Below are 24,098 nucleotides of genomic sequence, written 5' to 3'. Positions count from 1 at the left end.
TCTTGACACATTTTCATGAAATTACTTCCACATCTATATCTATCAGAAAAAGGTTGTTTTGCTCAACTCGAAATTTTCATCCACCGAAAGAGTCTTCTTCAGCTGTTGCGGAAGCTTGCGACGATTTTACATTTTCATACTTGAAAGTATGAAAGGTTGGATTTCTTGTGAATGATCCAAAAACACGGTAGCGTTTTGAAAACCACTATCTTAGAACTCAATCATGTTAGTATCTTCAGAAATATCCTCTCAGATCTAAATTAGTTCTGAGTGAAGTATCAGCAACTTGACAGGCAACAAGATTCAAGAAACGAATCAAGTAAGAAGCACTCAAGTCTCCTACAATCAGCAAGTCCGCGAAGTACACATATGCTGGTTCAACTGATTGCAAGAAATAGCAATGAGTTTCATGCAAATCCTTCTCAACTGAATCAGAAATAGGTATGTAAGAATTGAACCAATGATGCAAGGACTCATACAACATGAGAAGATATCCAGGAAAGTAAATTGATACAGTTTTCTGCTACAGAAAACTTTTAATGACTGACTCACTGTGCAGACCAAACCCTTAATCTACTGCGACGGACATCCTACTAACCACTTTACAGTTATATTAAATGCCTTAATGTTTCTTGCTCATAGAAATGCTATGGTGATGCTCTACGAGATTGAGTGTCGCCTTTGTCTTGAAGATGAACCAGAGGACTTCGTTTCCCCTTGGATCATGGAAGTTGGGCTCTGTGAACTGGCAGAAGTCTCCGAGCTCTTGTTCTCTCCGTTTGCGAGCCCTTTCCCCACAATCCACAACTTGTCGAAAATTCTTCTCGAACGAGACGGGAGCAACTGCGCCCCTGATGCTCTGTTCTTGCTGCCTCTCTTTGCTAGTTTTCCATTTTTGAGTAATTCTTCGTCTTTTACCTTCATCTCGTCCATTTGTTTTCTCAGGGACTTCCGGTTTTCTGGGGCTGACTTCCCCCAGTTTTCTTGAGTGTTTCTAGGGGGATCCATTGCATTGTGGCTGTTGTTGAGGGCGTGGGCACCAGCTGCTGACCTCACCTGCTCAAAAAATAGAACTTGAACTACCACACGGAGGGGGAGCTGTTCGTTTTGCGCCGCATGCATGGAAGCCTCTGTGGTCAATTTTTTGACATCCATTAGCCCACACAAGCTCTTCCTCTCTGATTTTGTTAAATTCTTGTGCTCCTGCAAAACATGGAATTTTCAGTTTTTTTTTGTTTTTTAACTTGTGTCTCAAAATAATACATTTGGATGTGAACTAATTCTAATGGAGCTTTAGCAGGTAGACCAAAGACCTCTGTGCAAAAATTACTCAATATCCTTGAGAAGTAAAAAGGAAGAATAATGATACAGAATTTCAGTCCGGATGAGCCCAAGAAACAGAAATTAAAGGAGTTAAAACACGATATAAGAACCAAACGAGCATACGGACACTGAAAAAGAGGTGTACCTTCAGATAGATGTCAATGGCACCATATAGTCCATCATGAATAGGTCTAGCTGACTCGGGAATTGACCGTGACAATTTGATGAAACAGGAGATCGAGAGATTTGGATCATGAGCAATTGCTGCAAGATAACCATCAACGATCTTTCCAACTTGCAACCAGGATCCATGCCCTAGAACAAATTCACCTTCACTTTTACTGTTCTTGTCCACAAGTTTCAAATCCCTGTTACTCTTTTCGTTTGCCACAAACTGATCCACAAGGCGCTGAACGAGTTCGATGTCGTAAATGGTAGTATGAGGGGACCTTGCGGGTATCAACAGATCACTAACCAAAGCCTCGTCCAACTTCAGACTGATACTTCTTATCAGATCTTCCCTTGATGAATCATCAGCTCCTATCAGAATAGCAACTTTAAGTAATTTTAGCAAGAAACTGCAGGAACAGCTGATACTCTTGTCTGATGGCAGTAAGCAAATTATAGTTTCCACCAGAGCTTTGTTCCTAAGGATATGAACTTCAGAAACCAATGCATCAACAGAATCCGGCAACCATCTCATGGCATAAGTCTTAAGAGCCTCCCCAATAACACCACCATCCATTCTACCTTTCGATTTTATTGCAACCATAACTCTCTTGTATAGATCAATATCCAACTCACATATGTCTTCAACCCACCAGTCCTTAGGCACAGATTCATTTTTCTCGGGGAATTTTCTTCCACTCTGAATTATCTGGCCTGATGTTGCCAATTTTCTGTTGTACGTATAAGACCAGGTAATCAGTGAAGGATCCACTGAAGTTTTGGATGCAATTGAATCTACGCATCTACCTACTATCTTTAGATTCTCAGACCATGGAAGAAGAGACTTGGTAGTCTGTAGAACGATAATAGAATCTTTCCAGTTGCGTAATATACTGGAGTTTAGAAATATCTCAATCTTTAAAATGAGGTTTCCTCTGTCAATATCCTCAGTCATCTCAAGATACTCTGCCGCACAGCGTGCAGCCACAACATTGTAGGGATTAAGTGTCACCGTTATACCATAACAAAATTTGGCACATATTTCAAATGCTTTAGGTCCGCCAGGGAAATCAACCAACAGAATTTCATCAAGGCTTTCCTCACCGGCCTTTGAAACAAGTTTTTGTAACTTATTGCTCTTGGACAAGAGAGGAAACTGCAAAGGTAAACACAACAGGACATTTTCAAATAAACACAGACCCAAATTAAAAAGCAAAACTCAAGTAGAAACTTGTGAAATCTAAGCTATGGTGCAATCATTCTCTGGCAATATCTCATGTTTATGTGTGTTGGCTGTATCATCCTATCTTTCTACTCATCTTTGCCAAGTTTCATCTGCACAGGTAAACTGCAAAGGCTCGCATTGAACTCAATGGGCATTCATTACAACTAGCGCTAAAAAGTCATTAGTTCCCATGCTCTCAAAATTTAACTATTTCAACAATGAAACTAATTCCAACTCCAGTTTCAGAACAGTCCCTCAGGGAACACACCCCAGTGGTTTGGGGCTCAATATATCATTGTGGAGAAGTTGGGTCCAAAACCTATTGGACGCATGTATGAGTGGTTGTGCGCATGGGTTAAAAAGGAAAATGGAAGGGGGAAAAGAAAAAACACTCCAGTTTCAGTACAAGACAGACAGAAATTCCAGCAACCTTCAAGCTGAGTTAGGATCTTTGATAGCTTATAACACCTTTCTTTCAGCTGCTTAAGATTAATTTTACTATCTTCAAAATGATCTGCCAACCATTTCTTTAAGCTGAAGGTAAGCTGAGTCTATGATGGATTGCCAAGACCTTCAAAGCATGACATTTAAGGGAACATTTGAGGGAAAAAATTAACTGAACTTGAAATAGTAGTTTCAATTCATCACTAGTCTCAACAAATGTCACCTTATGAAGATGAAACTTCACGTCGCCAACACTTATGATAACATCAGTTGCCAATTCAGATGATATATACCTGCACAAGGCAATAAATTATACAAGAGAACAACTAAAAGTGATCAAATGTTAATACATCTTAAAAGCTAGGGTCTCTAGGATTGAATCCCTGAAGCTATGCTTCTTCATTAGTAAAGACAAATGGTGGTCCACAACCAGAATTACATTTTACTACGGTCCCAACTTGAGCAGAACTTAGAACTATCGTGAAATATCAGTGTTTATAACATCAGATTTTGGAGGAAACTGTTCAAGTTAGCAGAACTTTGTTATCAAAAACCGCCTGAAGCTTGTGATGGCCCTTTGAAGCATAACCTTCAGTCCAGTTATCATGCCAGGATTCAACAGTGATGTAAACGAATTGAAAGAAAACGTTAGCCAGATAAGGGACCACATAAACAGAAAAAAAATAAAGGAGAAAGGCAATCATCAAATTATATAAGCCACTTAAGTTTCTTTTTATACTCAAATAAATTAATATTTGAAACCTAATGTCCAAGACGGGGATACGCTTTACAGTTCCAATGGTCCCTTAATTATATGGATTTAGTCAATGGTAGGTGGAAGAATAAGTACTATATAATGATAGGAGATTGTGGAACTCAAACAATTCTTGATTTTTTTAGCACGTTGGGGCCTATCCCATAAAACTCTGCTAAAGTTGGACCATAAGCTATCAAAATCACACGGTTGAACACCTGGACCACCTCTTAATAGCCAGCCTCAAAGTTTATCTTTACAGGAAGAGAGAACACCACTAGAACACTAACCTGTTAAGCAAAAGTAATCATTATGAGTCCTATAAGTACTGGACTAGGGAAAAATCAGTTCTACAAGAGATGAATCCCAACTGACTTCAAGCTGAGTAAATATCATTATTTACAATCAGGACACAATATGTAGGAACAGAAACAACATACATGCAAGACGTAGAAAAGTTCCCCTCAGATGGAAGGATAGAGACAGAGAACACCTTAGGCAGAAACTAAAACTATGAGCATAGACCAAAAACCATTTCTTGAAAATCAAGAAATGAAAATGTGGAGCTACGGCAGAGCATTATGCAAGAAAGCAGAAGCTAAGAATATAGGGAGGGAAAGCGATGGAGTTGTTGGGGTTAAAAAGATGAGGAAGGGAAAAATCACACACGTACAACTTACCTCACACAGCTCCCATCAGTTTGAAAAGCATCAGGCTTTGACCCCAACTTCATAAACTTCATCCTTCTCTTCAAGAAAATTACCTTACTTCAACTAACGTCCCACACTGCACTCTTTAGTACTTTCTACACTCAAATCCACTGTCGAGAAACGCATATATCTCCTAAAAAAGCAAGAAACTACAAAGTCTGGGGAAACTGGAACTCATGCTCAGCTGCTTAAAGAGGACAAAAGCATGAATCTTTACTTTATCCCATCACCGTTCAGTTCCTCTCTAACCAGAATAATATATGAATGGATGATATCGTCCGCAAAACAGGAATACAAGCACAAGAGAACAAAACCCGCAAGTAAACAGCAAAATCCCAGCTGCTGCAGGGCAGAGGCAGTATAGGAATTTTCTTCCCCCTTTTTCTCAGCCACCCCACTTCAAGAAAACGCCTCGAGACTCGAGCTAAGCAGCAGGAGAGCAGTTAACAAACAAGAAGAAAGAATTCCAATACCCGCATTCTTCTTCTTCTTCTTCTTCTTCTTATGTCTTGTCTTTGCTTTTCCATTACATTATATCAACTGTGATGAAATATAGTGATGTTATGCCATAAATATGACAGATTATAGTCCACCAACCCCACAATTAAAGGGAGGGGCCTTAAATTCCAGCCGCCTTTGCTATTACTCCTCCTGATTCCCCAAGATCTCTTATTTATCTCGCAAATCTCAAGATCCCGCCTTTCTCTCTCTCTCTCTGTCTCTCTCTCTCTCCTATATCTAAATGAATGTGTATGTGTTTTGCTCTCTTCTTATCTTTATGTATTTGTATTTGTGTGTGTCACTGAGAATAGACTGAATATACTGAGGAAGTTGTCGCTCTTCTTTTTTCTGAATTCTAGCAGAGGAGAGAGAACACTACGTGTAGTGTGCTCGTGTGTGGGGTGGCGTGGGGTAGGGGGTGGAGGGGGAGTAGAGTACATAGGGGGGGAGAGGGGGGGCTGGGTTGTGGTGTGGGTGGATTATACTGTTGACAGAGTGGAACAGGGATCACTAGGAACTCTTTTTTGAAGCTTTATGCCGTTAATGCACGCCAACCTTTGGGGACGGTTTTACCCCTCCTACTTGTACTTAATTACGCCCCTTTGTTTCTTTTTCCCTTTTATTTTGAAGAAAAAATACTCGTAATATTGCTCATTTGTAAAATTCAATTACAACTAAATCTTCAAACAATGAGACTTAATTTAATTGATAAAGTAAAGGCCCCATAATTTTAAAGATTATGAATTCGAACCCCGCCATGTGCGTGGGATATTTTCTACTGCACAATAACTATATTGAGCATGATATAATTATCGTAATAGTTTTTGTTAGATATTAACGTCGACATAAATAATTGTAATTGTAATCGATTTATTTCAATTAATAATAGTTAATTTTTCTTATTTTAAAAAAAATTAACATATGATTTTTATATCATTGTGAACAACTAGTTGTTAAAAAATCAAAAAAAAAGAAAAAAATGGAAAGCCCCAAATAATTGTTTGTCAACCCAAGAAATCATTTATTTAGATCTTTCCAAACTGCAAAATTCTCTAACAAGTCAACACTGCCAAACATAAAACTAATACAATCTCAATCATTCGTTTCAAACTGAGGCTGTTTGACTGAGTTCATATGTATTGGGAACCAAAGTTTATAGTATTACCCACTTCATCCATTAGAGAGATATTAAAATACCCAGTTTGCCCATTATTAAATTGCTGGAAATATTGCAGAATTAGGTAAAATATTAGTGTAGGAGGGAGGTGGCATTTGGTAAAACTGCATGAAATAAGGTATGGATAAGAGGACAAGACATCCTCATATATGCTAAGGTATTTTCAAACTAAATGGTCCTGTAGTGACTGCATGCTGTGTATTTGGTAGGGGACCTAAATTCGATCATTGGCTGCATTAGGACCACTCTATCTCTATGTCCCATTATTAATTTATGCCTTACTTTGCATATTTTATTTTATATTTACATAATTACATCTGCTATATATATATACATATAAAATGAATCCTCAATTTGAAATAAATAACCTGAATGTCTCTCCATCGTCGATTTATATATAGTAATTACTGTGCTGAAAATTCAAGACAATGTATTTTTAATTACTAATCTCATAAAGTGAAATGTGATTTGAATCTCTCAGCTATAAGCCTACAAAGATCCCGTCAAAATCATACTGGGAAGCCCTCAATTGTAATCATTCATATTTAAGTCGGTTGGTTGTAAGAGAAGTGATAATAAAACTCGTAAGAGTATTAGCGTAGGAAAAATTGTGGATGTTGCATAAAGGGCAACAACTATTTGGACACAGACTCTTAGTTATACAATTCACGTGAACCACAAATATCTAATTGATCCAATAGTTACTCTGAGTATATATACATCAGGGTTTAGGATATAGTAGAACCGAATTATAAGGATCTTGAATTAATAAAACGAATTCAAATCTTGTCTGAAAATTGTAAGTACTCTGAAAGATCGTATGCAACCTTCATAAAATATACCCGACATTATTAATATTTTCAAAACTTTGAGGACTAACCCATAATATATAGTGATATTTTAACATTCATGCGTGGAATTAGGGTGCTACAAAACCTAATTAAATCTCTCTATTATATAAATCCCAATCCTATTCCTACTGAATATCTCAACACACAACAATCATTAATTATTGAGACTAAGATTCAGAATAGGAAATATTAATTAATGATAATAATTGTAAATTTGTTTGAATTAGGATAATCTAATAATAAGAACGTCCCATCTAAACCAGATAACCCGTGTGCGCTGTGCATAGGCAATGATTCCCCATTACATAAAGAAAAAAAGAGAAAGGGAAGAAGCAGTGAGGAGGCAATAATTGTGTGAAAATAGGCGTGGGGATGAACCATCATAGATTAATGATGATACAGATCTTGGGTCCCACAATTTGATGATGCTACCATATGCTCTTCCCTCTTTTCAATGTGTGGGACCCTTTTCCTTTTTTTTTTTTTCTTTACAATTTAATTTAAATTATTGATTAAAAAAAGAGATTATGGGGGTGGAGTTTGGGTGTTATGAATTTGGGTTACAGGCGTAAGATCCTCTCCAGGTTTTATGTTGATAAAGCGTCAACACTGAACATCATCTCCACCTACTACCTACGTACAACAAACGCCCCATATTCCATTGTTCCCCATAACCTCAATTTCTTTGTAATATACTTATGCTACCCCACTCACTCTCTCTCTCTCTTCCACATAATGTGTGTTTATAGTTTTCTAATACCTACAATTTTTACTATCCTAATATTTGTAGGACTTACATACTTAAATATCAGAGAGTTATATGTAATTAGGCTTTTCAAGTGTGGTTCTAACGATGGTGCATTCCACAAGTTCATAATTGAAACAATCCAGACGCATTTCACCTTTTAGGATAGCAATTACTCAAATAAAAAAATATTGTTCCTGATTTTCAATACAACAAACACTAAAAACTTTTAGTACGAAACATTGTGGTTCTATGAAAATGATAATCTTGGTAATTCTTGCAAGACTAGAAATGTGGTGCATATGAAAACAGTTGTAATTAATGTAGTTTGTTTGTATAAGGTAATTGAAAGGCTACATTTAAATTTGGATATGTTAAAGTAAACTTTTTTATTTGTTTAAGATGTAATTAATTTGATTAATTAATGATGTTAGTATTTATTGCAATAACTTTTACAGCAAAATATAGCTGTCCGTAGGCATGCTTTACAGATGCAAGAAGCTTGTAAGAATCAAACTCAGGGCCCAGTTTTTTTATTTTCATTATTTTCTATTTTGTCATTTTGACTGACCGACCAACTGTACATCATGATGGGTTTATGATACGAATTTTGGGTTTGTGCTGCCCCTACTTTTGTGAGCCAGGCCCAAGGATGACTCTGGGCTGCCCAAGGCCCTTTCCTCTCAAACTGGTTGGAATCATCGAAATAATATCTTCTAGAGAGATAAAAAAGAAAAAAGAAATAAATTTGTATTAGACCAATAATTATTTGTCATATAAAATTACAATATGGTGAGGTTGAGAGCACTAATCTTTCATAAAAAAATTTATTTTGTCAAATATTTAGAATTCAAATTCAGTATTGTTAAAAGAGAAGATTTGTATGATCGGAGTTCACATGTTTAAATTCAGTATTCTTCTTCATAATTATAAATACCTTCTCATTATTTGCAAAATTATGAATACCACAACTACATGAAGTATTTGTAGTTAAAATAGATTTTAAAATAATTTATTGTAATATACCCTAAAAAAGATGAATAGCTTATAAAAACGTTATGTGACGAAACTTTTTTTTTTATTTAAATCAGGTAAAATTGAATCCAACCAATCATATAATAAATTGTAAAGACTCTGTATTTTTCTCCAATTTTTCTTATTTATTTTAATGCATATATAATGCAACATTAATTAAGTGCTGCGTAGTATTGCACGGATTTTCTGCTACGGAAACTTTTTCTAATCACACAAAATATTCATACACAAATTAAATACAAACCCACCTTATATTATTTCATTTCCTATGTAATTAAATATATATATATATCTATCATGCTTACATTTCCCGCAATACGAAAAGATTGACTTTCTTTGCTTTTAATTCAATAATCTTGCGTTTGGAAGGATCAATTTGAATCCTTTTCATATTAAATAATTTAAAGTTTATCAATATTTTATAAAGTATATAGTTCTAAAGAAGGATAAAATATTTGAAATTATTTTTATTTAAAGTACTCTAAATAATTTATTATTATGAATTTAATTAAAATGCCCGACTTTAATCCATTAACCCAAATACAGTCTGAAATAAAACAAAGCCTCCAACAGCTGGAGATACGGAACCATCGTACACAAATGCACGCTGACATTGATGTACTGTGTTCTTCAATGTTGGTACGAGGAGGTGGAGAAGTTCAGGACTTCCGATGGGGAATCAGCAGCAACGACTTTTCCTTCTGCAACGGGACTGCATATTTCTCATTCATGTCCAAATCTGACGGATCGCGATTGTCTGGAAGCGACCAATCAAAGCAACCAACCAAAACAGCCAAAATCAAGTGAACTTTCTTGTTAGCGAAGGGCAAACCAGGGCACATTCTCCTTCCAGCACCAAACGGCAACAACTCGAAATCCTGCCCTTTGTAATCTAAATTCGAGTTCAAGAATCTTTCGGGTCTGAAGGAAAACGGATCTTCCCAAACCGTCGGGTCGTGCCCTATAGCCCAAAGATTCACAAACACCAGGGAGTTTTCGGGGACCGTGTAACTCATGACTTCACATGTGGATTGGGCAGAATGAGGCAAGAATGCTATAGGAGGGTGCAGTCTTAGAGTTTCTTTGACGCAGGCGTTTAGGTATGGGAGTTGAGAAATATGGGATTCTCTGATAGAATTAGAGTCAACGATTTTGTGAGTTTGAAGCTCTTCCTCAAGTTTGATCATGGCTTCTTTATTCTTGATCAGCTCAGCCATGGCCCACTCGATTGTTGCAACTAAGGTTCCTGCCCCGGCTGGAAGTATTTCCTGCAACCAAGACGAGACAGTAATTATCGTTTGCGGTTAATATTGATGTAATAAATCAGTTTAATTCTTGCATAAATATACATACCAGAAGCATGAAGAGTATTTGGATATCCAAAAACCCATTTTCCAGCATAAAATCCAGGAAATCCCCGTGTTTCTTGCTGTCATCTGCAGATTCCCTTCTCTGCCTGATCAACTCTTGCCACACACCAAACATTTTCTTCATACATTTTGCAGCCTGTTTTTTCTTTCCCTGGAAATCGAGCCCGAGCCCGTCAAGAACAGGAAAGAAATCAGCAATCAGCGGAGTAGTAGCACACTCCATGAATCTCCAAAAAACTTCTTTCCAATCCCTCGCCATCTTCTCGTCCCCCAATCCAATCAGATCCCTAGAGAAACAAAGGTTGCCCAAAGTGTTGTAAACTGCAGCAAACACAACTTCGCCAATTTTCACAACTTCTCCTTCCTTCCTCCCCAAATATTCCACCATTTCCGCAACCTTTTTCTCCCTCAGACAGGCCTGAGCCTCCAGAGCCTTGTTCGAGAACAGCTCACCCTTCCACAAAACCCTTATGGATTTCCACTTGGGGCTACAGTCAGTTGCCCAGAGAAGGGAAAATTTCTTGAGATCAGACTCTTTGATCGGAGTTGCTTTCGGAGCGCACCGGCCCGACAGGTCGCGATCGTGGGTTTTGAGAATTTCCTTTGCTGCATCAGGGGAGGAGCCCAGGATTATCACTTGAGTTCCCAACCTTAATGACATCAAAGGGCCATGAATCCTGGCTAAGTTCGAAACTATGACATGAGGGTTCTTCCAGATGAAAAGGGGTATGTTACCGATGACGGGCCATCGCCGCGGGCCTGGTGGGAGGTTTCGGGCTTTGACTTGTGAGGGAGATGATTTAATTCGGAGTAGGAGATGAATGGAGAGTGGGAGCAGCAGGAACAGAAGGAAGAAGGGAAAGGAAAAGAGACTGAATTGTACAAAGGAAGAGTTGAGATCCATTGAGATATTTGTTCTGCCTGCGTGCAAAATTTACATGATATCTATTTCTTTCTGTAGGAGCAAAGTGCTCCTACATGCTGTTGTGTCAGTATTTATTCTACACGTGTAATCGGCCTCGACAGGGTGAACAGAGTTGGGCCTGTCGTGGAACCCGGACGCTCGCTGCTCTACATAAATTACTATACCATTTTCAGAACTGTTAATTCTGATCGATAGAAATTGCTAAATGATTTTTAGTTTGAGTTTTTTAAATTAAAGAAACTCAATATTTAACTTAATATTTTATAAATTTTTAAGATGATTATAGAATTAACAAAACTATATGATTAAACATGTTCAAATTTTTTAGTTTTGACATCATTTTACACATTTCATAAGATAAAGAACTAAAAATATTAAATATTATATCTTATAAGATTAAAAATATAATTTTACCAATAAAAAAAAGTAGACTTTCACGTATTTATTTTCAGAACAAATCATTTACAATATTAATTGCTGGTTAATTTTGAAAACATCACCGGTATAAGACTAAGTACTTGTCCATGGATTTCAGAAAATTTATAGGTACCCACACTTTGTACTAAACTGGACAAATACTATATATTGAGTTTATTTTATAAACTTGAAATTTCAACTTTAATAATAAAATAATAATCGAACTACGTTAATTTCATTGGCCACTTTTCACTTTTCTTCAACGTAAAGAAATTGAAAGATTAAATATATTTAGTTCACTCCTAAGACTGCTTCTACAGTGGTTTATTTATTTTTTTATCTTGTTTGAATACATTTGTTTATTTGAATTATTAATATACTAATTTAATAATTTATTTGAATATATTTAATGATTCCACGTTATACAGAAAAAGTCTCTCTTAAAGAGAAAATATATTTCTCTCCATGTCAACTGAAGCTTAATAATATCAAAATTATATTTAAAAAAAATAAAATTAAAAATTTGACCTCGCGTATTATAACAAATAGAATATTTATTTCGGGATAAACATATCAGTTTATAATACACCTATATATAATTTAAATGAAATGATTAGTTTCTATAGAACAATTAATTATCATGATCTATATTACAAAAGAATAATCATATGCAAATACAGAGAAACAACTAGCTGAAGATAATTAAAACAAACAATCCCTCAATCAGGAGGAATTAATTATTCTCTGAAAGTCAACCAAGAATGAATAAATTTAATGAATTATATTATACATGTATAGCTTCACTAGCTAGTTGTTCTGCTGCTGCGATTTTGAGCGTCGGAGCTTCCGTTCATCAGACAGTAATTTTGCAAACCTACGTACAGCAGATCCATGAGATTAGCAAATTAATACTAGATTATTAATTAATGTAATAAATGAATTAATCAGTAGTAATTACTTTTTCAAAGCATCCTCGTTGGTGCCACCATTGGGAATAGGCTCAGAATTTCCTGTTAGAAGATTAACCCTGGATATTGGACCCTTCAACAAATTCTCTCCAATTTTCGCCAGCTCGCTTAGATTCTGCTTCGTCGTGACATCCACGGAGGCGTTCGCCCCAGTCAATGAGTCATCCTGTCATCAAATCAAGAAAACAATAATTATATTTAATAATATTAATGTCTGGGTTATTTCTAGGTCGTATAATTTGCCCCCAGCTCTTTTCTAAATCGCAAAATGGGTCAAGATTTGCGTTTTCTTTATTCGGGTTGTTTTGGACCATGCTCGATTCAATTTAATAACCATTCCATTATTTCTGAATCTATAATTCGTACAACTTATAAAATTTATAATTATTTGCCTTTCGTACTCCCGATACAACTTTGACTACCTACTACTTTATTACGATCTTTATTAATTATATCTCCTCCATAATCTTATTAACTTAAATATCAAAGGCATATAATTTTATAGTTTTTTCAATGTAATTCTTACTGTTTTTGGTCGTGCAAGTTATTAAAGAATTCAGGCTTTTTTAAATATATTTGGATCATTCATTCTATACATATTCAAATCTGAGCTAAACGAACTTTTCTATTTCATCGGACAAACATTAAATATTATATATTTGTTAAAACTATGCAACTCTTTGAGAATAATTTGTGTAAATGTATATTGAATATGAGTTAGATATATAGTTTGAAATGAAAAGAGAAAAGTTGCAAGAATTGTTATATATATAATTGGTTGGCCTTACTTGAATACGAAGGTAATTATCTTCAGAATGAAGAGATTGGAAAATCACGCATAAGAAATAGTCGACCATGTCTTTACTAGCTTGATTGAAGACATCTAGTATAGGGGTATTGTTTCCTTGAATCAACCATCCAAACAGGCCCCATTTTGCTGCCATTTCTGCTGTGTATTTGCGTTCTTGTTTTGCAGATCCTGTGCCCAGTGAGATGACCAGCAGCCTGTTGTAGTCCATTGGTTGAATGGGGAAGAAATCCGGGTCGTTTCTCAACACTTGTTTGGTTACTTCACTTATTGCAACCAAAGTCTGCAGAAATTCCAATTCCAGCTCAATTTAATCAAATTCAATTATGGGCGGACAAATTGAAGAAATTCTGATCAATTGAATGTATGTTGATACCGGGTTATTAGCAGCTACGCCCCCGTCAATGAGATTGAAATCCCAAGACTTGCCGGAGGCGTCCGGGTTTGTGAAATGATGGGCTGGGAAAAAGGTTGGCGCGGCGGACGTGCCGATGCATATGTCTGATAACAGGGCGTCCAAATAGGGCATATTCTTCATCTGCATTTACAAAATGATCATAAAACAAATTTAGTATATATATATATATATTCGTTATAATTGTAATTCAATTGGGCAATCTCTCTCAACTTTAATTCACTCATTATGCTATTGGTTTAAATTCAATAAGATTTTGTATTAGAATTTTCGAGACTAATAGAGGAATTATAGCATTCATAACGTCTTAGTCTAAAAATTAAGTTTGAAGTTCGATGAATAAGTTTGAAATAATTCAAGAGCCACCAAACATGAAGATATATATCTTATTTAAGATTGATTTTCCATAAACAAATTCGAAATTATAAATTTGAGTTTGATATGATTTGTAGCATTATCTAACTTTATATCAATTTATTAATCTTGAGAAGATAACAAAACCCCGAAAATTGGCAATCCACCAACAACATGCTTGTACAAATCAAACATGATAATTGTGTACCCAACCACCCTCACCCATCCCCTCACTTTGCAAACACACACACACACAGCGCGTTAAGAGAGAGAGGGAGAGAGACCTCATAAGAAGAGAAGACAGTAGGCTGCAAATTCCTGATGTCAAATGTAGGAATGACAACGTTGGTTAAGGTATCATGCAACCGAGTTTGTCCTAAATTGTCCCTTATTAATTTGTGCAGGTATTTGCCTTTGTACTTGGGTCTTCCTAATTGGACAACCATGCTTTCAAGTGATCCAATCACACCCCTGCACCAAACATCCAAAAACCCACATTGATATGCAAGAATCACTTGATCAACAAAACCACATCAGTTTACTTAACAAATTACCCTTTGTGTGGGAAAATCTTAGGGCCATGCTTTACGTAAAATGCAGCAATGTCTTTAGCAGCATACAGTGGCCGATTATTAGCATCAGGAGCCGTCAACATGGCAGTCACCAGCCCTCCCGTGCTTGTTCCTGCAATAACGTCGAAGTAATCCGCAATCCGAGCATCTTGCCCGTCCAATTTCTGATCACATTCATTCCACAAATTAAGGTTGTCGTTAATACGTTTCAACTGTTATAAATCGAACAACTTAATCTTACAATCCTATATAACTAATGCAGTTCGAATCTTCTATCATCTCATGTTCAGCGCATGGACTTTATGTAAGTTAATAGAAACTTCATATATGTGAAGTAGAAAACGAGATATATATATATATATATATATATATATATATGCCGCGCCACACTAATTTAACATACACGCCGATACCTGGAGTTCAGATTCGAGGGATTCAAGAATCTTGGCAGGGATGATGCCCCGGATGCCACCTCCATCAATGCTCAGAATAGTGATTAGGTTGCCATTAACCGGAGGTCCGATTTTGTAAAAGGATGAGGATGCCATTAATTTGGGATGATTAAGGAGGAATGTTAGTGTCTTAATTTTGTTGGATAATGCGATGTATGTGTGCCGGGAAGATGAAACGAAGTATTTAAAGGGGAATTATGGCTGCTATGGTTAAGTTGGAAAGCTTCTTACAAATAATTCATGCTTACCACGCAATTGAAGAAGATTGTTTAATTAAATAGAGGGTTTGAAGTTTGAACAGGCAACGTGTTAAGAGTTTGTTTTAAGTTGTATTTGCTTAAGGTTGTAATTAGTGTTCTTGAGTAATTACAGTTATCCCTCTGTTCATTGACTTGACATACACAAATATATGACTTAAATCAGCATTGTCCAGCTCTTTAGTTCTTTAGCAGACGCCAATATAAACCACCATTATCCAGCTCTATATAATTAATGAAGGTTGACGCTTTTGGCCGTCTCCAATTGCACTTACAAAAAACAAAAAGAAAATTTGGCACTTTTAGTTTAGATGTTGCCCAAAAATGTTAATTTCATTGAAAATTATCACATTCTTAACAAGTGATTTATTTAATTTGAAACATTTTAATTTTTTGGCTTTTTTTTTTTTTTTTATGAAGCATTTTTCTCATTTGATATTTGTACTAAATGTATTGCCCGTTATAGTTGTAGCACAAAAATTGTATATTTCTCTTATGTTCTTCATGCCACACCAATAAAAGTGGCTGAAAACAATTAAAAGACTCCAAATTGATTAGGTCACGTCTAAAATATGTGATAATATCCCGTCAATTTAGTTTTTCACATTGAGATTTGGACTAAATGTGTCACCCCCTATAATTATAGGATCAAGATTGCAATTTTTTCTTATGTTCCTCATACCACGCAAGCAAAGTGGTAAAAGCTCCAAATTGACTAGTTCACGTGCAAGGCATGTCATAATATCCGGCCAATTTAGTATTTTTTGGTGAGATTCGGACTAAATATGCTAATTTTTTTTAATTATAGTGCTCAATTGTATTCTTCAAATCGAACCCATGACTTCTAAAATCATGGAACCTCAATTTTGTCAATCGAGTTAGACCTCGTTGGCAGACATGATGTGCTCGAATCCATGACTTCTAAAATTATGGAGCCTCAATTTCGTCAATCGAATTAGGCCTCGTTGGCAGAGATGATGTGCTGTGTTGAGAAGCATTATTTTACTTGTAGGATGATTGTTCTATTTTTTCCTTAATTGGTTGTTAATAATTAAATTACTCAGTCTCTTCGAAAACCCAGAAAAGGGTTTTCTCTTTGAGTTATATGTATATTACACGTACTGTTTTCCCTTTGTTTATTTTCCTATGCAAACACAATTTTTAAAAGATGCAGCCACGGATGCAGACTCGTGAACAATTACAAGCCAACTACATCAGTTTCCATAATTTGACAAATACGTCAATTCTATGACTAATCTCATAATACGATATAAATTGATATTACAATAAATTCACATTAGGTGATACAGACACATATTATAATAAATTTAAATTAAATAATATAAATACTCATACATTTGATGGAACACGAGCCCATAACCTTTAATTTATTTATAGGACCTCAATCTTGCCAATTATATATTTTAAGTCATCATACCGTACGGTTATATTTGTTTGCTACGGCATTTGCTACCAAAATAAAATACAAGTCAAGTCAAATTACATCATGAATATCCATACAAATATCGGAATCAGCTAATCTAACCTTATTTTCGGACATATTTTTAGGAACTCTTAGTTAAAAAAACATGTCACGTAATATATAAAATTAACTTTGTATCATATAAAAGTTAGAGAAAGACACGCTTACTTCATTCCGAATGAGCTAATTAAGTGCGTAGGCGTCAGGATTATATACAAATCTCAATCTTAGTCTAACATTTCTTGGCCATCATATCCATCAACAGGTGTGCAGTTAAGAGTTGACCCACTAATAATAAACAATTGCTTCAATCTTGGTGTCTATATAATATAGTGCACGACGCCGTTCGCAATTAGCAAAACTGTCCTCTGTCTTGCAAGTCATTCCATCACCAAAATATTAAAAGGCGAGGGAAATTAATTAGGACAAGCAAAGGATATTGTAGTTATTTAAAAGGATGGATGGGCTCAAAATGATGAAAACTTGTATTTTATGGTAATCCTTCAAAGCCACCTTGTCTTTGGTCATGCAAGAGAATGGGTCATTATGTCATCTCATTCAAATTCCTACTAATCACATTCAATCTTCAACTTCTGCTATTTTTATTGAGAGAATTTTTAAGATGTAGGGGGACTAATCTGTAAAATAAGATTAGCATGTTGATGCTTAAATTAATAATGAATTTATTGAAAGAATAATCGAAAATTTTGAAATAACGTAAGAATAATAGTGTAATGATCAACCCGATACGATGAAAATATGGGTATAATTAGTGACAATAGTCGTGTGGAATGCAAAAAATACATAAGAAGCTTGCTGAAAATTGAGGAAAAAGACTGAGTGGGAGTCAATGATACCTGTCCTCTTTATGGTGCCATAATGATCTCTATTTATTGGTCGATTGGGAGTAAAGTCCAAAAGTGGTTGCGGCATGAGATACACCGTTTGAAAGCTGCAGAGTTAGCTAACTAACCAAAAAAATGGACTTGGCCCAATAATTTTAGAGAACATTAATAATAATAATAATAAAAATATTAATTCAACACGAAATTATCATAGTGAAACAAAACAATATTTAGAAAACTATTAATATTTGTCTGGTGGATTTGTGTATTGTTGTGGCTCATTATCTAGTACGGGTTTCTTTATTCAAGGCCCAAATAACTGGGCTGGGTTAGGAAAAGGAAGCCCATAGTCAATTCGAAAATGGGTCGCACTACAGCCCAACAAACCATCTTCCAGAGAGAGAGAGAGAGAGAGAGAGAACAATAAATAGCGAATCCACCGACACTCACTACTATGTTTTTATAAGTAAGACTAATTTAGGTATGAAAACTATGCACACAATCATGTTGACAATGTAGTATCTTTCCATTTTTAGTAAACTATAATAATTCAATACTTGAAAATACATTTTTACTATCTTATTCTTTGTTCCAAACTATATAAATTAACAATTAATAATGATTTATATCATAATCATTTATCAATAAATAAATAAATACCCTCGTCGAAACTGATTTCAATTTAAAATTTTAAAATTTTGATAATTGAAGTTTTTATTTTAAATATTATTAATTTTTTATGTTATTTAATATATACACATGATAAATATATTAAATTTCTATTAAATAAAATAAAGGACGAGATTTTTTTTATTACACGATATATACATTTAATGGCATTAAATATTTAGTAAATTTTTTGAAATAGAAAATCGAATTGGCTGGTAATAAAAATGAGGAAGTATTTTCAAGAATGAATAACATTGTATTGTATTAAAATTAAAGGGTATATGAGAAAATCAGATAAAAATAATGTTGAATATATAAATAAGATTTAATGTAAATAAATAAATTAGATAAAGGAATATTAGAAAATAGAAGTGAGAGTGGAACTGCTTAAAGGAACCGACAAGCTTAAAATACACACAACAACCAATCCTTCATTCAACTCTCCTCCTTCCCTCTCTCTCTCTCTCTCTCTCCGTCTGGATCTGGAAGGTTATCCTTTCTGCTTCGATTTCATCATGGCAAGAGCTGCTGGTGGATCTCATGCAATTCGTACAGTTTTCTTCTTCGCAACCATTTGCATTTTGCTTTTTTCTCATAATGTACTCAGCTTTTATCTCCCCGGTGTTGCCCCCGAAGACTTCCAAAAGGTTTGATTTTTTTTTTTTTGGAAATCTAGGTGTTGTTTTTATCTGTTTGCATTTGTCTGATTGGGTTTCTTCTCCACGTGGTATGTCTTTGATCTCTCGTTAAATAGGAGTTCGCTTGGATTTTTGCGTGATCTGGTTTCTGTTCGAAGATCAGATCTTTCTTTATGTTTCTCTGATGGATGAGTGATTCGGAATGGGTATTTGTTAGCTGCAGTATTTCATCAAATGCCGTGGTTATTTTCGAAAATAAATGCCTGATTATAAAATCGGTATATTTGGAGACATTGATCCAATGTGTTGGTTTTGGTCCTTGCTTGAGGAAATAAAAGATTTTGGTGTATAACGTATGTCGCTCTGTCTTACGCATTCTTTATTTTGAGTTCTATGAAGCAATATGCGCTATGCTTTCGAGCTTAGTCTGAGGAGCAGTTCGTAAGATGAGGCAAAATGTTACTATAGAACGAAATTGTGAATGTAATGCGAGATGTTATGATTTGGCAATCCACACAAAAAAAGGAGTGTGATTCAGACCTAGAGGAGGAAACTTTAAGATCAAATTTGTAATCTGTTAACTAGCTTGCCTAGCTCACTTGATGATTCTTAGTTTATATTAAGTTAGGAACGAGTTTTCATTGTGTGGATATTCCTTATTTGTTAAGTTAATTACTCATTTCGGTCAGAGCTCCTCTGTTTTCTGGGTCTCATCTTTGTTCTTGCATGATGATGATGAAAACAAGAGTATATTGTAGACGAGCAAGGTTGCTTCTCATTCTTGAATATTGTCTTTGTGGAGGATAATAGTGTGCATTCCAGTGTTTTGAATTCTAATCATTGCAAAAGGTTGTGCTGTAGGTTGTATACAGTCTGCCAATTGGAGAAAGAACTGTGCATGTACTCCTTGCAAGATATTCTTGTCTAGTATTGAACTTTATAGGTTAGGATTAGTGTTTCTAATAAAGTTTTCAGCACATGAAACTTTATCTGCTGGATACGTTGAATCTTTATCCTGTGGCACTTGAAGCTGTATTTTACTAGTACACCATTAAGTATTAACTATGGAAGATGGGGAAGATAGAAGATGCCAAGGTGTCACATTAGCTTAATTCTGCCTTCTTTCTTTAGTAGAGAGTATAAGAGCTGAATATGTTTGTTCTTTATTTCGTATTCTGTCCATTTGTAAATGATGACATGCAGTTGATTTCAGGACTTCAAATTATACTTGATCCTTTTTCTTTCTACCTATCTTCTTCCTTCTTTTCCTGAACATTTATTTTCCAAATATAATGCAGGGAGATCTGCTGAATGTGAAAGTGAACAAATTGACTTCCATAAAGACTCAGCTTCCTTACTCATACTATTCTCTTCCTTTTTGTCGCCCAAACACAATAGTTGACAGCAGAGAAAATCTTGGAGAAGTACTTCGTGGTGATCGCATTGAGAATTCTGCTTATGTGGTCTGTGTAACATCTTTCATGATATAATTCCAGTTGGAAGTTCTCGTGGTCATTGACTTGTTTTGTTGCATGGATATGTTGCAGTTTAGAATGAGGGAACCACAACTGTGCAATGTTGTTTGTCGACTTACGCTTGATGCCAAAACTGCAAAGGAATTCAAAGACAAAATTGAAGATGAATACCGTGTTAACATGTAAACAATTGCAGCGCACAATTCCATTTTCTTAGATCAGTTTTTTAAGAGACTTTATCTGAATGCTCTCTTGCTTAATAATTTGGGTACTCTGTGTTGCAGGATCCTTGATAATCTCCCTCTGGTGGTTCCTATCCCAAGATCAGAACAAGAAGGCCCTCCCATCTACCAGCTGGGTTTTCATGTTGGGCTGAGAGGGCAATATGCTGGTGTAAGTTAACTAATTATGGCCCTAAACTTGTATACATAATTCATGTGCAATATATCTCTTTACTCACAAGTTTTTGTCTTATGTAGAGCAAGGATGAAAAGTACTTTCTACACAACCACTTGAGCTTCACAGTCAAGTATCACAAGGATGAGCTAACTGATTCGGCAAGAATTGTAGGTTTTGAGGTCACACCATATAGGTGGGGTTTTTTTTTCCTCTCGAAATATTGTTCTCTATTTAATCTTTAAGATAAGAAATTTTATTTGATTTAGTTAATGTTTCAGTTCCTAAATTGGAAATAAGCTTATTATTCTACATCTCATGTTTTCAGTGTGAAGCATGAATATGATGGAGAGTGGAATGAGAATACACGGTTAACAACATGTGATCCCCATGCAAAGAGTATAGTTGTTTCTTCAAACTCTCCTCAAGAGGTTGAAGATAAGCAAGAAGTCATATTCACTTATGACATTGCATACCAGGTAAAAACCAGATCACCTGCTAGTTTTCACATTTAGTTTTGATTGTTAATTGTATGTCAAGCAATTGTTTGGTCGCCTAAAGCCTGGATTTTCTTGTTTTGATGTTGTTCATGTCATCTGCAAGTGATTTCTGGCTTTGATCAACAAGTATCATATTCTTATTTTTTTTGCCCAACTTAATATTTGATATGTGGAGAGTCCTTTCTTAAAGATTCAAGGTCCGCATTGCAGGAGAGTGAGGTGAAGTGGGCATCAAGATGGGACACATATCTTCTAATGAATGATGATCAAATCCATTGGTTCTCCATAGTAAATTCTCTTATGATTGTTCTCTTCCTCTCTGGAATGGTTGCTATGATAATGCTGCGGACACTTTATCGTGACATATCAAAGTACAATGAACTTGAAACCCAGGAGGAGGCCCAGGAAGAAACAGGATGGAAATTGGTCCATGCAGATGTATTCAGGCCCCCCAGCCACTCCGATTTGCTATGTGTTTACGTTGGAACTGGTGTACAATTTCTGGGAATGGTACTAGTCACTATGGCGTTTGCTGTCCTCGGCTTCCTCTCCCCTTCAAATAGAGGTGGACTCATGACGGCCATGTTGTTTCTTTGGGTTTTCATGGGACTTTTTGCTGGTTATGCTGCTGCCCGTCTTTACAAGATGTTCAAAGGAACGGAATGGAAGAAAATAGCCCTTCGGACAGCTTTCCTATTCCCAGCTGTAGTGTTTGGCATCTTCTTTGTACTGAATGCTCTTATCTGGGGTCAGAAATCTTCAGGGGCAGTGCCATTTGGAACAATGTTTGCTTTGGTCTTCTTATGGTTCGGGATTTCAGTTCCCCTCGTCTTTGTAGGCAGTTATGTTGGCTTTAGGAAGCCAGCAACAGAAAATCCTGTGAAGACAAATAAAATACCCAGGCAGATCCCCGAACAGCCATGGTACATGAACCCCATTTTCTCAATCTTGATTGGAGGCATACTTCCATTTGGAGCTGTTTTCATCGAGCTCTTCTTCATTCTGAGTTCCATATGGTTGAACCAGTTCTACTACATTTTCGGGTTCCTCTTCATAGTTTTTGTCATCCTCCTTGTCACCTGCGCTGAGATAACAGTTGTGCTATGCTATTTCCAATTATGCAGTGAGGATTACCTCTGGTGGTGGAGGTCGTATCTGACATCTGGATCGTCTGCACTTTACCTCTTCCTCTATGCCACCTTCTACTTCTTCACTAAGCTTGACATCACGAAGCCCGTCTCAGGAGCATTGTACTTTGGGTACATGTTGATTGCTTCATATGCATTTTTTGTGTTGACTGGCACCATCGGCTTCTACGCATGCTTCATCTTCACTAGGCTGATTTATTCTTCTGTGAAGATCGATTGAGGGCTGTTCTTGTCACTCGTGATGAAGCACAGAGCATGATATAGAGAATTCATTCAATATCAATTCCATGTATGATTTTTGGGAGCGACCACACATACAAGCAAATTTTTTTCAAAATGAGTCCGTACGCTTAGCTAGTTAATTGTGGTAGGTCTTATTTTTGTAAGTCTTGTTTGGGTTTTGTTATCTTTGTAGCAAGGAGACTGCGAGCTTGTAGATTGCTCAAGAGTAGCCAATCTTGTTTGATCAGATAAATTCTAAGTGTAGCTGCGGCAGTGGCTGATCAATTTTATTACTGCCTAATGTAGACCTGTTACTTCAATTCTTTCAGCAAGAGCCTTCATGTTACAATAACGAGGGAAGGATTCAATTTCTTCTCTCTGAATTTAAATCAAATTATATGATCAAGTTTGTTGTACTCTGTGACAATTCATCTACGCGACATAAGAGCACTATTTAATTGCCTGAGAGCAATACGCATGCAAGAATGAAGCTGATGCTAGGATAGCAAACGCATTCAACGCCAAAACCCCTCGAACATAGAATTAATTCTCGAAACAAATGAGATATACAAGTTTGTAACTACAATAACGAACTCGGGGCCCAACTCCATAAGGAGTCCGCAGACATGGTTACAAACTTATAATTTTCACATCATAACAAACCAGAAACCTTAGAATTACAGATTTATACTTGATGGGCTTGTAATCGCAACAAACATAGGAGTCGTATATATATATATACATATACACACTTGTGATTTGCTAATCACTTCATCAGCCGTCTGAAATCTCTTGACAAATCCTATAATCTATATCATCAAACCTATTCACTCAACTGGATCTTCGATTCCGTTTCCCCACCTTTAATCCCGTTGCTCCCTCCTGAACCACCAAGGAAAGCGAGGAGCAAAACAAATGTCGGAAATTGATGAATGGAAATGGCTGAATCATGTGGCGGAAGTGTTGTCTGGAAAAAGGATCGATGTGGAGCCGTTAGGACAAATTGGGAATTCTCTTAACGAAGAGCCTAGTGCAGAGGTTGCTGTTCATGATCCTCTTGATTATGGAGCCTTGAAGAAGGGCAAGCAATCAGCAAGGAAAGAGTAAACAGTACCCGATGCAACATGTTGAAGCTGATCATGTTTCTACTCCAACAACGGGACTCCGGCTAACTTTCAAGAATCTTGGAGAAAGCCCTATTCTCATCTGCACTAAAGGCAGCCCCCAAGAAAATAGCTGTCGGGAAGGGCT

General features: G+C 36.0%; 4 protein-coding genes across 6 annotated transcripts; 1 reads left to right on the top strand and 3 right to left on the bottom strand.

Annotated features, from left to right (window-relative positions):
• Positions 1-427: 427 nt before the first annotated feature.
• On the bottom strand, positions 428-5,531 carry ENP (Phototropic-responsive NPH3 family protein). Of its 3 annotated transcripts, none has more exons than XM_011083667.3 (4): positions 4,595-5,531; positions 3,384-3,453; positions 1,469-2,647; positions 428-1,203 (listed from the first exon to the last, which is right to left on the bottom strand). In XM_011083667.3, the coding sequence occupies exons 1-4, from the start codon at positions 4,654-4,656 to the stop codon at positions 661-663; spliced, it is 1,854 nt and encodes a 617-aa protein (XP_011081969.1). In that variant the 5' UTR covers positions 4,657-5,531; the 3' UTR covers positions 428-660. The 3 variants fall into 3 exon arrangements, with proteins under 3 accessions (XP_011081969.1, XP_088737789.1, XP_020550548.1); XM_088881663.1 differs by lacking the exon at positions 4,595-5,531 and adding an exon at positions 4,355-4,588; XM_020694889.2 differs by lacking the exon at positions 3,384-3,453 and having other exon boundaries at positions 4,595-5,529.
• A 3,905-nt stretch (positions 5,532-9,436) lies between these two features.
• Positions 9,437-11,281, bottom strand: LOC105164863 ((S)-N-methylcoclaurine 3'-hydroxylase isozyme 1). The gene is made up of 2 exons (XM_011083668.3): positions 10,287-11,281; positions 9,437-10,201 (listed from the first exon to the last, which is right to left on the bottom strand). The coding sequence occupies exons 1-2, from the start codon at positions 11,205-11,207 to the stop codon at positions 9,593-9,595; spliced, it is 1,530 nt and encodes a 509-aa protein (XP_011081970.1). The 5' UTR covers positions 11,208-11,281; the 3' UTR covers positions 9,437-9,592.
• Positions 11,282-12,211: 930 nt separating this feature from the next.
• LOC105164864 (patatin-like protein 1) lies at positions 12,212-15,443 on the bottom strand. Its single transcript, XM_011083669.3, has 7 exons — positions 15,176-15,443; positions 14,745-14,926; positions 14,475-14,661; positions 13,798-13,959; positions 13,402-13,704; positions 12,604-12,779; positions 12,212-12,519 (listed from the first exon to the last, which is right to left on the bottom strand). Exons 1-7 carry the CDS (start codon positions 15,308-15,310, stop codon positions 12,453-12,455), a joined length of 1,212 nt encoding a protein of 403 aa, XP_011081971.1. The 5' UTR covers positions 15,311-15,443; the 3' UTR covers positions 12,212-12,452.
• Positions 15,444-18,872: 3,429 nt separating this feature from the next.
• On the top strand, positions 18,873-23,175 carry LOC105164865 (transmembrane 9 superfamily member 8). Its single transcript, XM_011083670.3, has 7 exons — positions 18,873-19,115; positions 20,405-20,569; positions 20,654-20,763; positions 20,866-20,974; positions 21,061-21,173; positions 21,306-21,456; positions 21,688-23,175. Exons 1-7 carry the CDS (start codon positions 18,984-18,986, stop codon positions 22,843-22,845), a joined length of 1,938 nt encoding a protein of 645 aa, XP_011081972.1. The 5' UTR covers positions 18,873-18,983; the 3' UTR covers positions 22,846-23,175.
• The last annotated feature ends 923 nt before the right edge of the window (positions 23,176-24,098 follow it).

This window comes from Sesamum indicum, linkage group LG6, assembly GCF_026168435.1.
Source record: "Sesamum indicum cultivar Baizhima isolate 11 linkage group LG6, ASM2616843v1, whole genome shotgun sequence".
In the NCBI taxonomy this organism is placed as follows: domain Eukaryota; kingdom Viridiplantae; phylum Streptophyta; class Magnoliopsida; order Lamiales; family Pedaliaceae; genus Sesamum; species Sesamum indicum.
The sequence above is the reverse complement of the archived record's forward strand: the minus strand, read 5'-3'. Positions and strand labels throughout refer to the sequence as shown.

What these genes read in the sequence shown, in the direction of transcription:
- ENP (XM_011083667.3), bottom strand. Translation starts at nt 4,656, where the DNA reads ATGAAGTTTATGAAGTTGGGGTCAAAGCCTGATGCTTTTCAAACTGAT. An exon ending in ACTGATGGGAGCTGTGTGAG is followed by an intron (nt 3,454 to 4,594) that starts GTAAGTTGTACG and finishes TGCCTTGTGCAG; the next exon opens with GTATATATCATCTGAATTGG. An exon ending in TGAAGTTTCATCTTCATAAG is followed by an intron (nt 2,648 to 3,383) that starts GTGACATTTGTT and finishes TTACCTTTGCAG; the next exon opens with TTTCCTCTCTTGTCCAAGAG.
- LOC105164863 (XM_011083668.3), bottom strand. Translation starts at nt 11,207, where the DNA reads ATGGATCTCAACTCTTCCTTTGTACAATTCAGTCTCTTTTCCTTTCCC. An exon ending in AAATACTCTTCATGCTTCTG is followed by an intron (nt 10,202 to 10,286) that starts GTATGTATATTT and finishes TCTTGGTTGCAG; the next exon opens with GAAATACTTCCAGCCGGGGC.
- LOC105164864 (XM_011083669.3), bottom strand. Translation starts at nt 15,310, where the DNA reads ATGGCATCCTCATCCTTTTACAAAATCGGACCTCCGGTTAATGGCAAC. An exon ending in CTGTCTTCTCTTCTTATGAG is followed by an intron (nt 13,960 to 14,474) that starts GTCTCTCTCCCT and finishes TTGTAAATGCAG; the next exon opens with ATGAAGAATATGCCCTATTT. An exon ending in ATAATTACCTTCGTATTCAA is followed by an intron (nt 12,780 to 13,401) that starts GTAAGGCCAACC and finishes ATTTGATGACAG; the next exon opens with GATGACTCATTGACTGGGGC.
- LOC105164865 (XM_011083670.3), top strand. Translation starts at nt 18,984, where the DNA reads ATGGCAAGAGCTGCTGGTGGATCTCATGCAATTCGTACAGTTTTCTTC. An exon ending in CCCCCGAAGACTTCCAAAAG is followed by an intron (nt 19,116 to 20,404) that starts GTTTGATTTTTT and finishes AATATAATGCAG; the next exon opens with GGAGATCTGCTGAATGTGAA. An exon ending in CTTATGACATTGCATACCAG is followed by an intron (nt 21,457 to 21,687) that starts GTAAAAACCAGA and finishes TCCGCATTGCAG; the next exon opens with GAGAGTGAGGTGAAGTGGGC.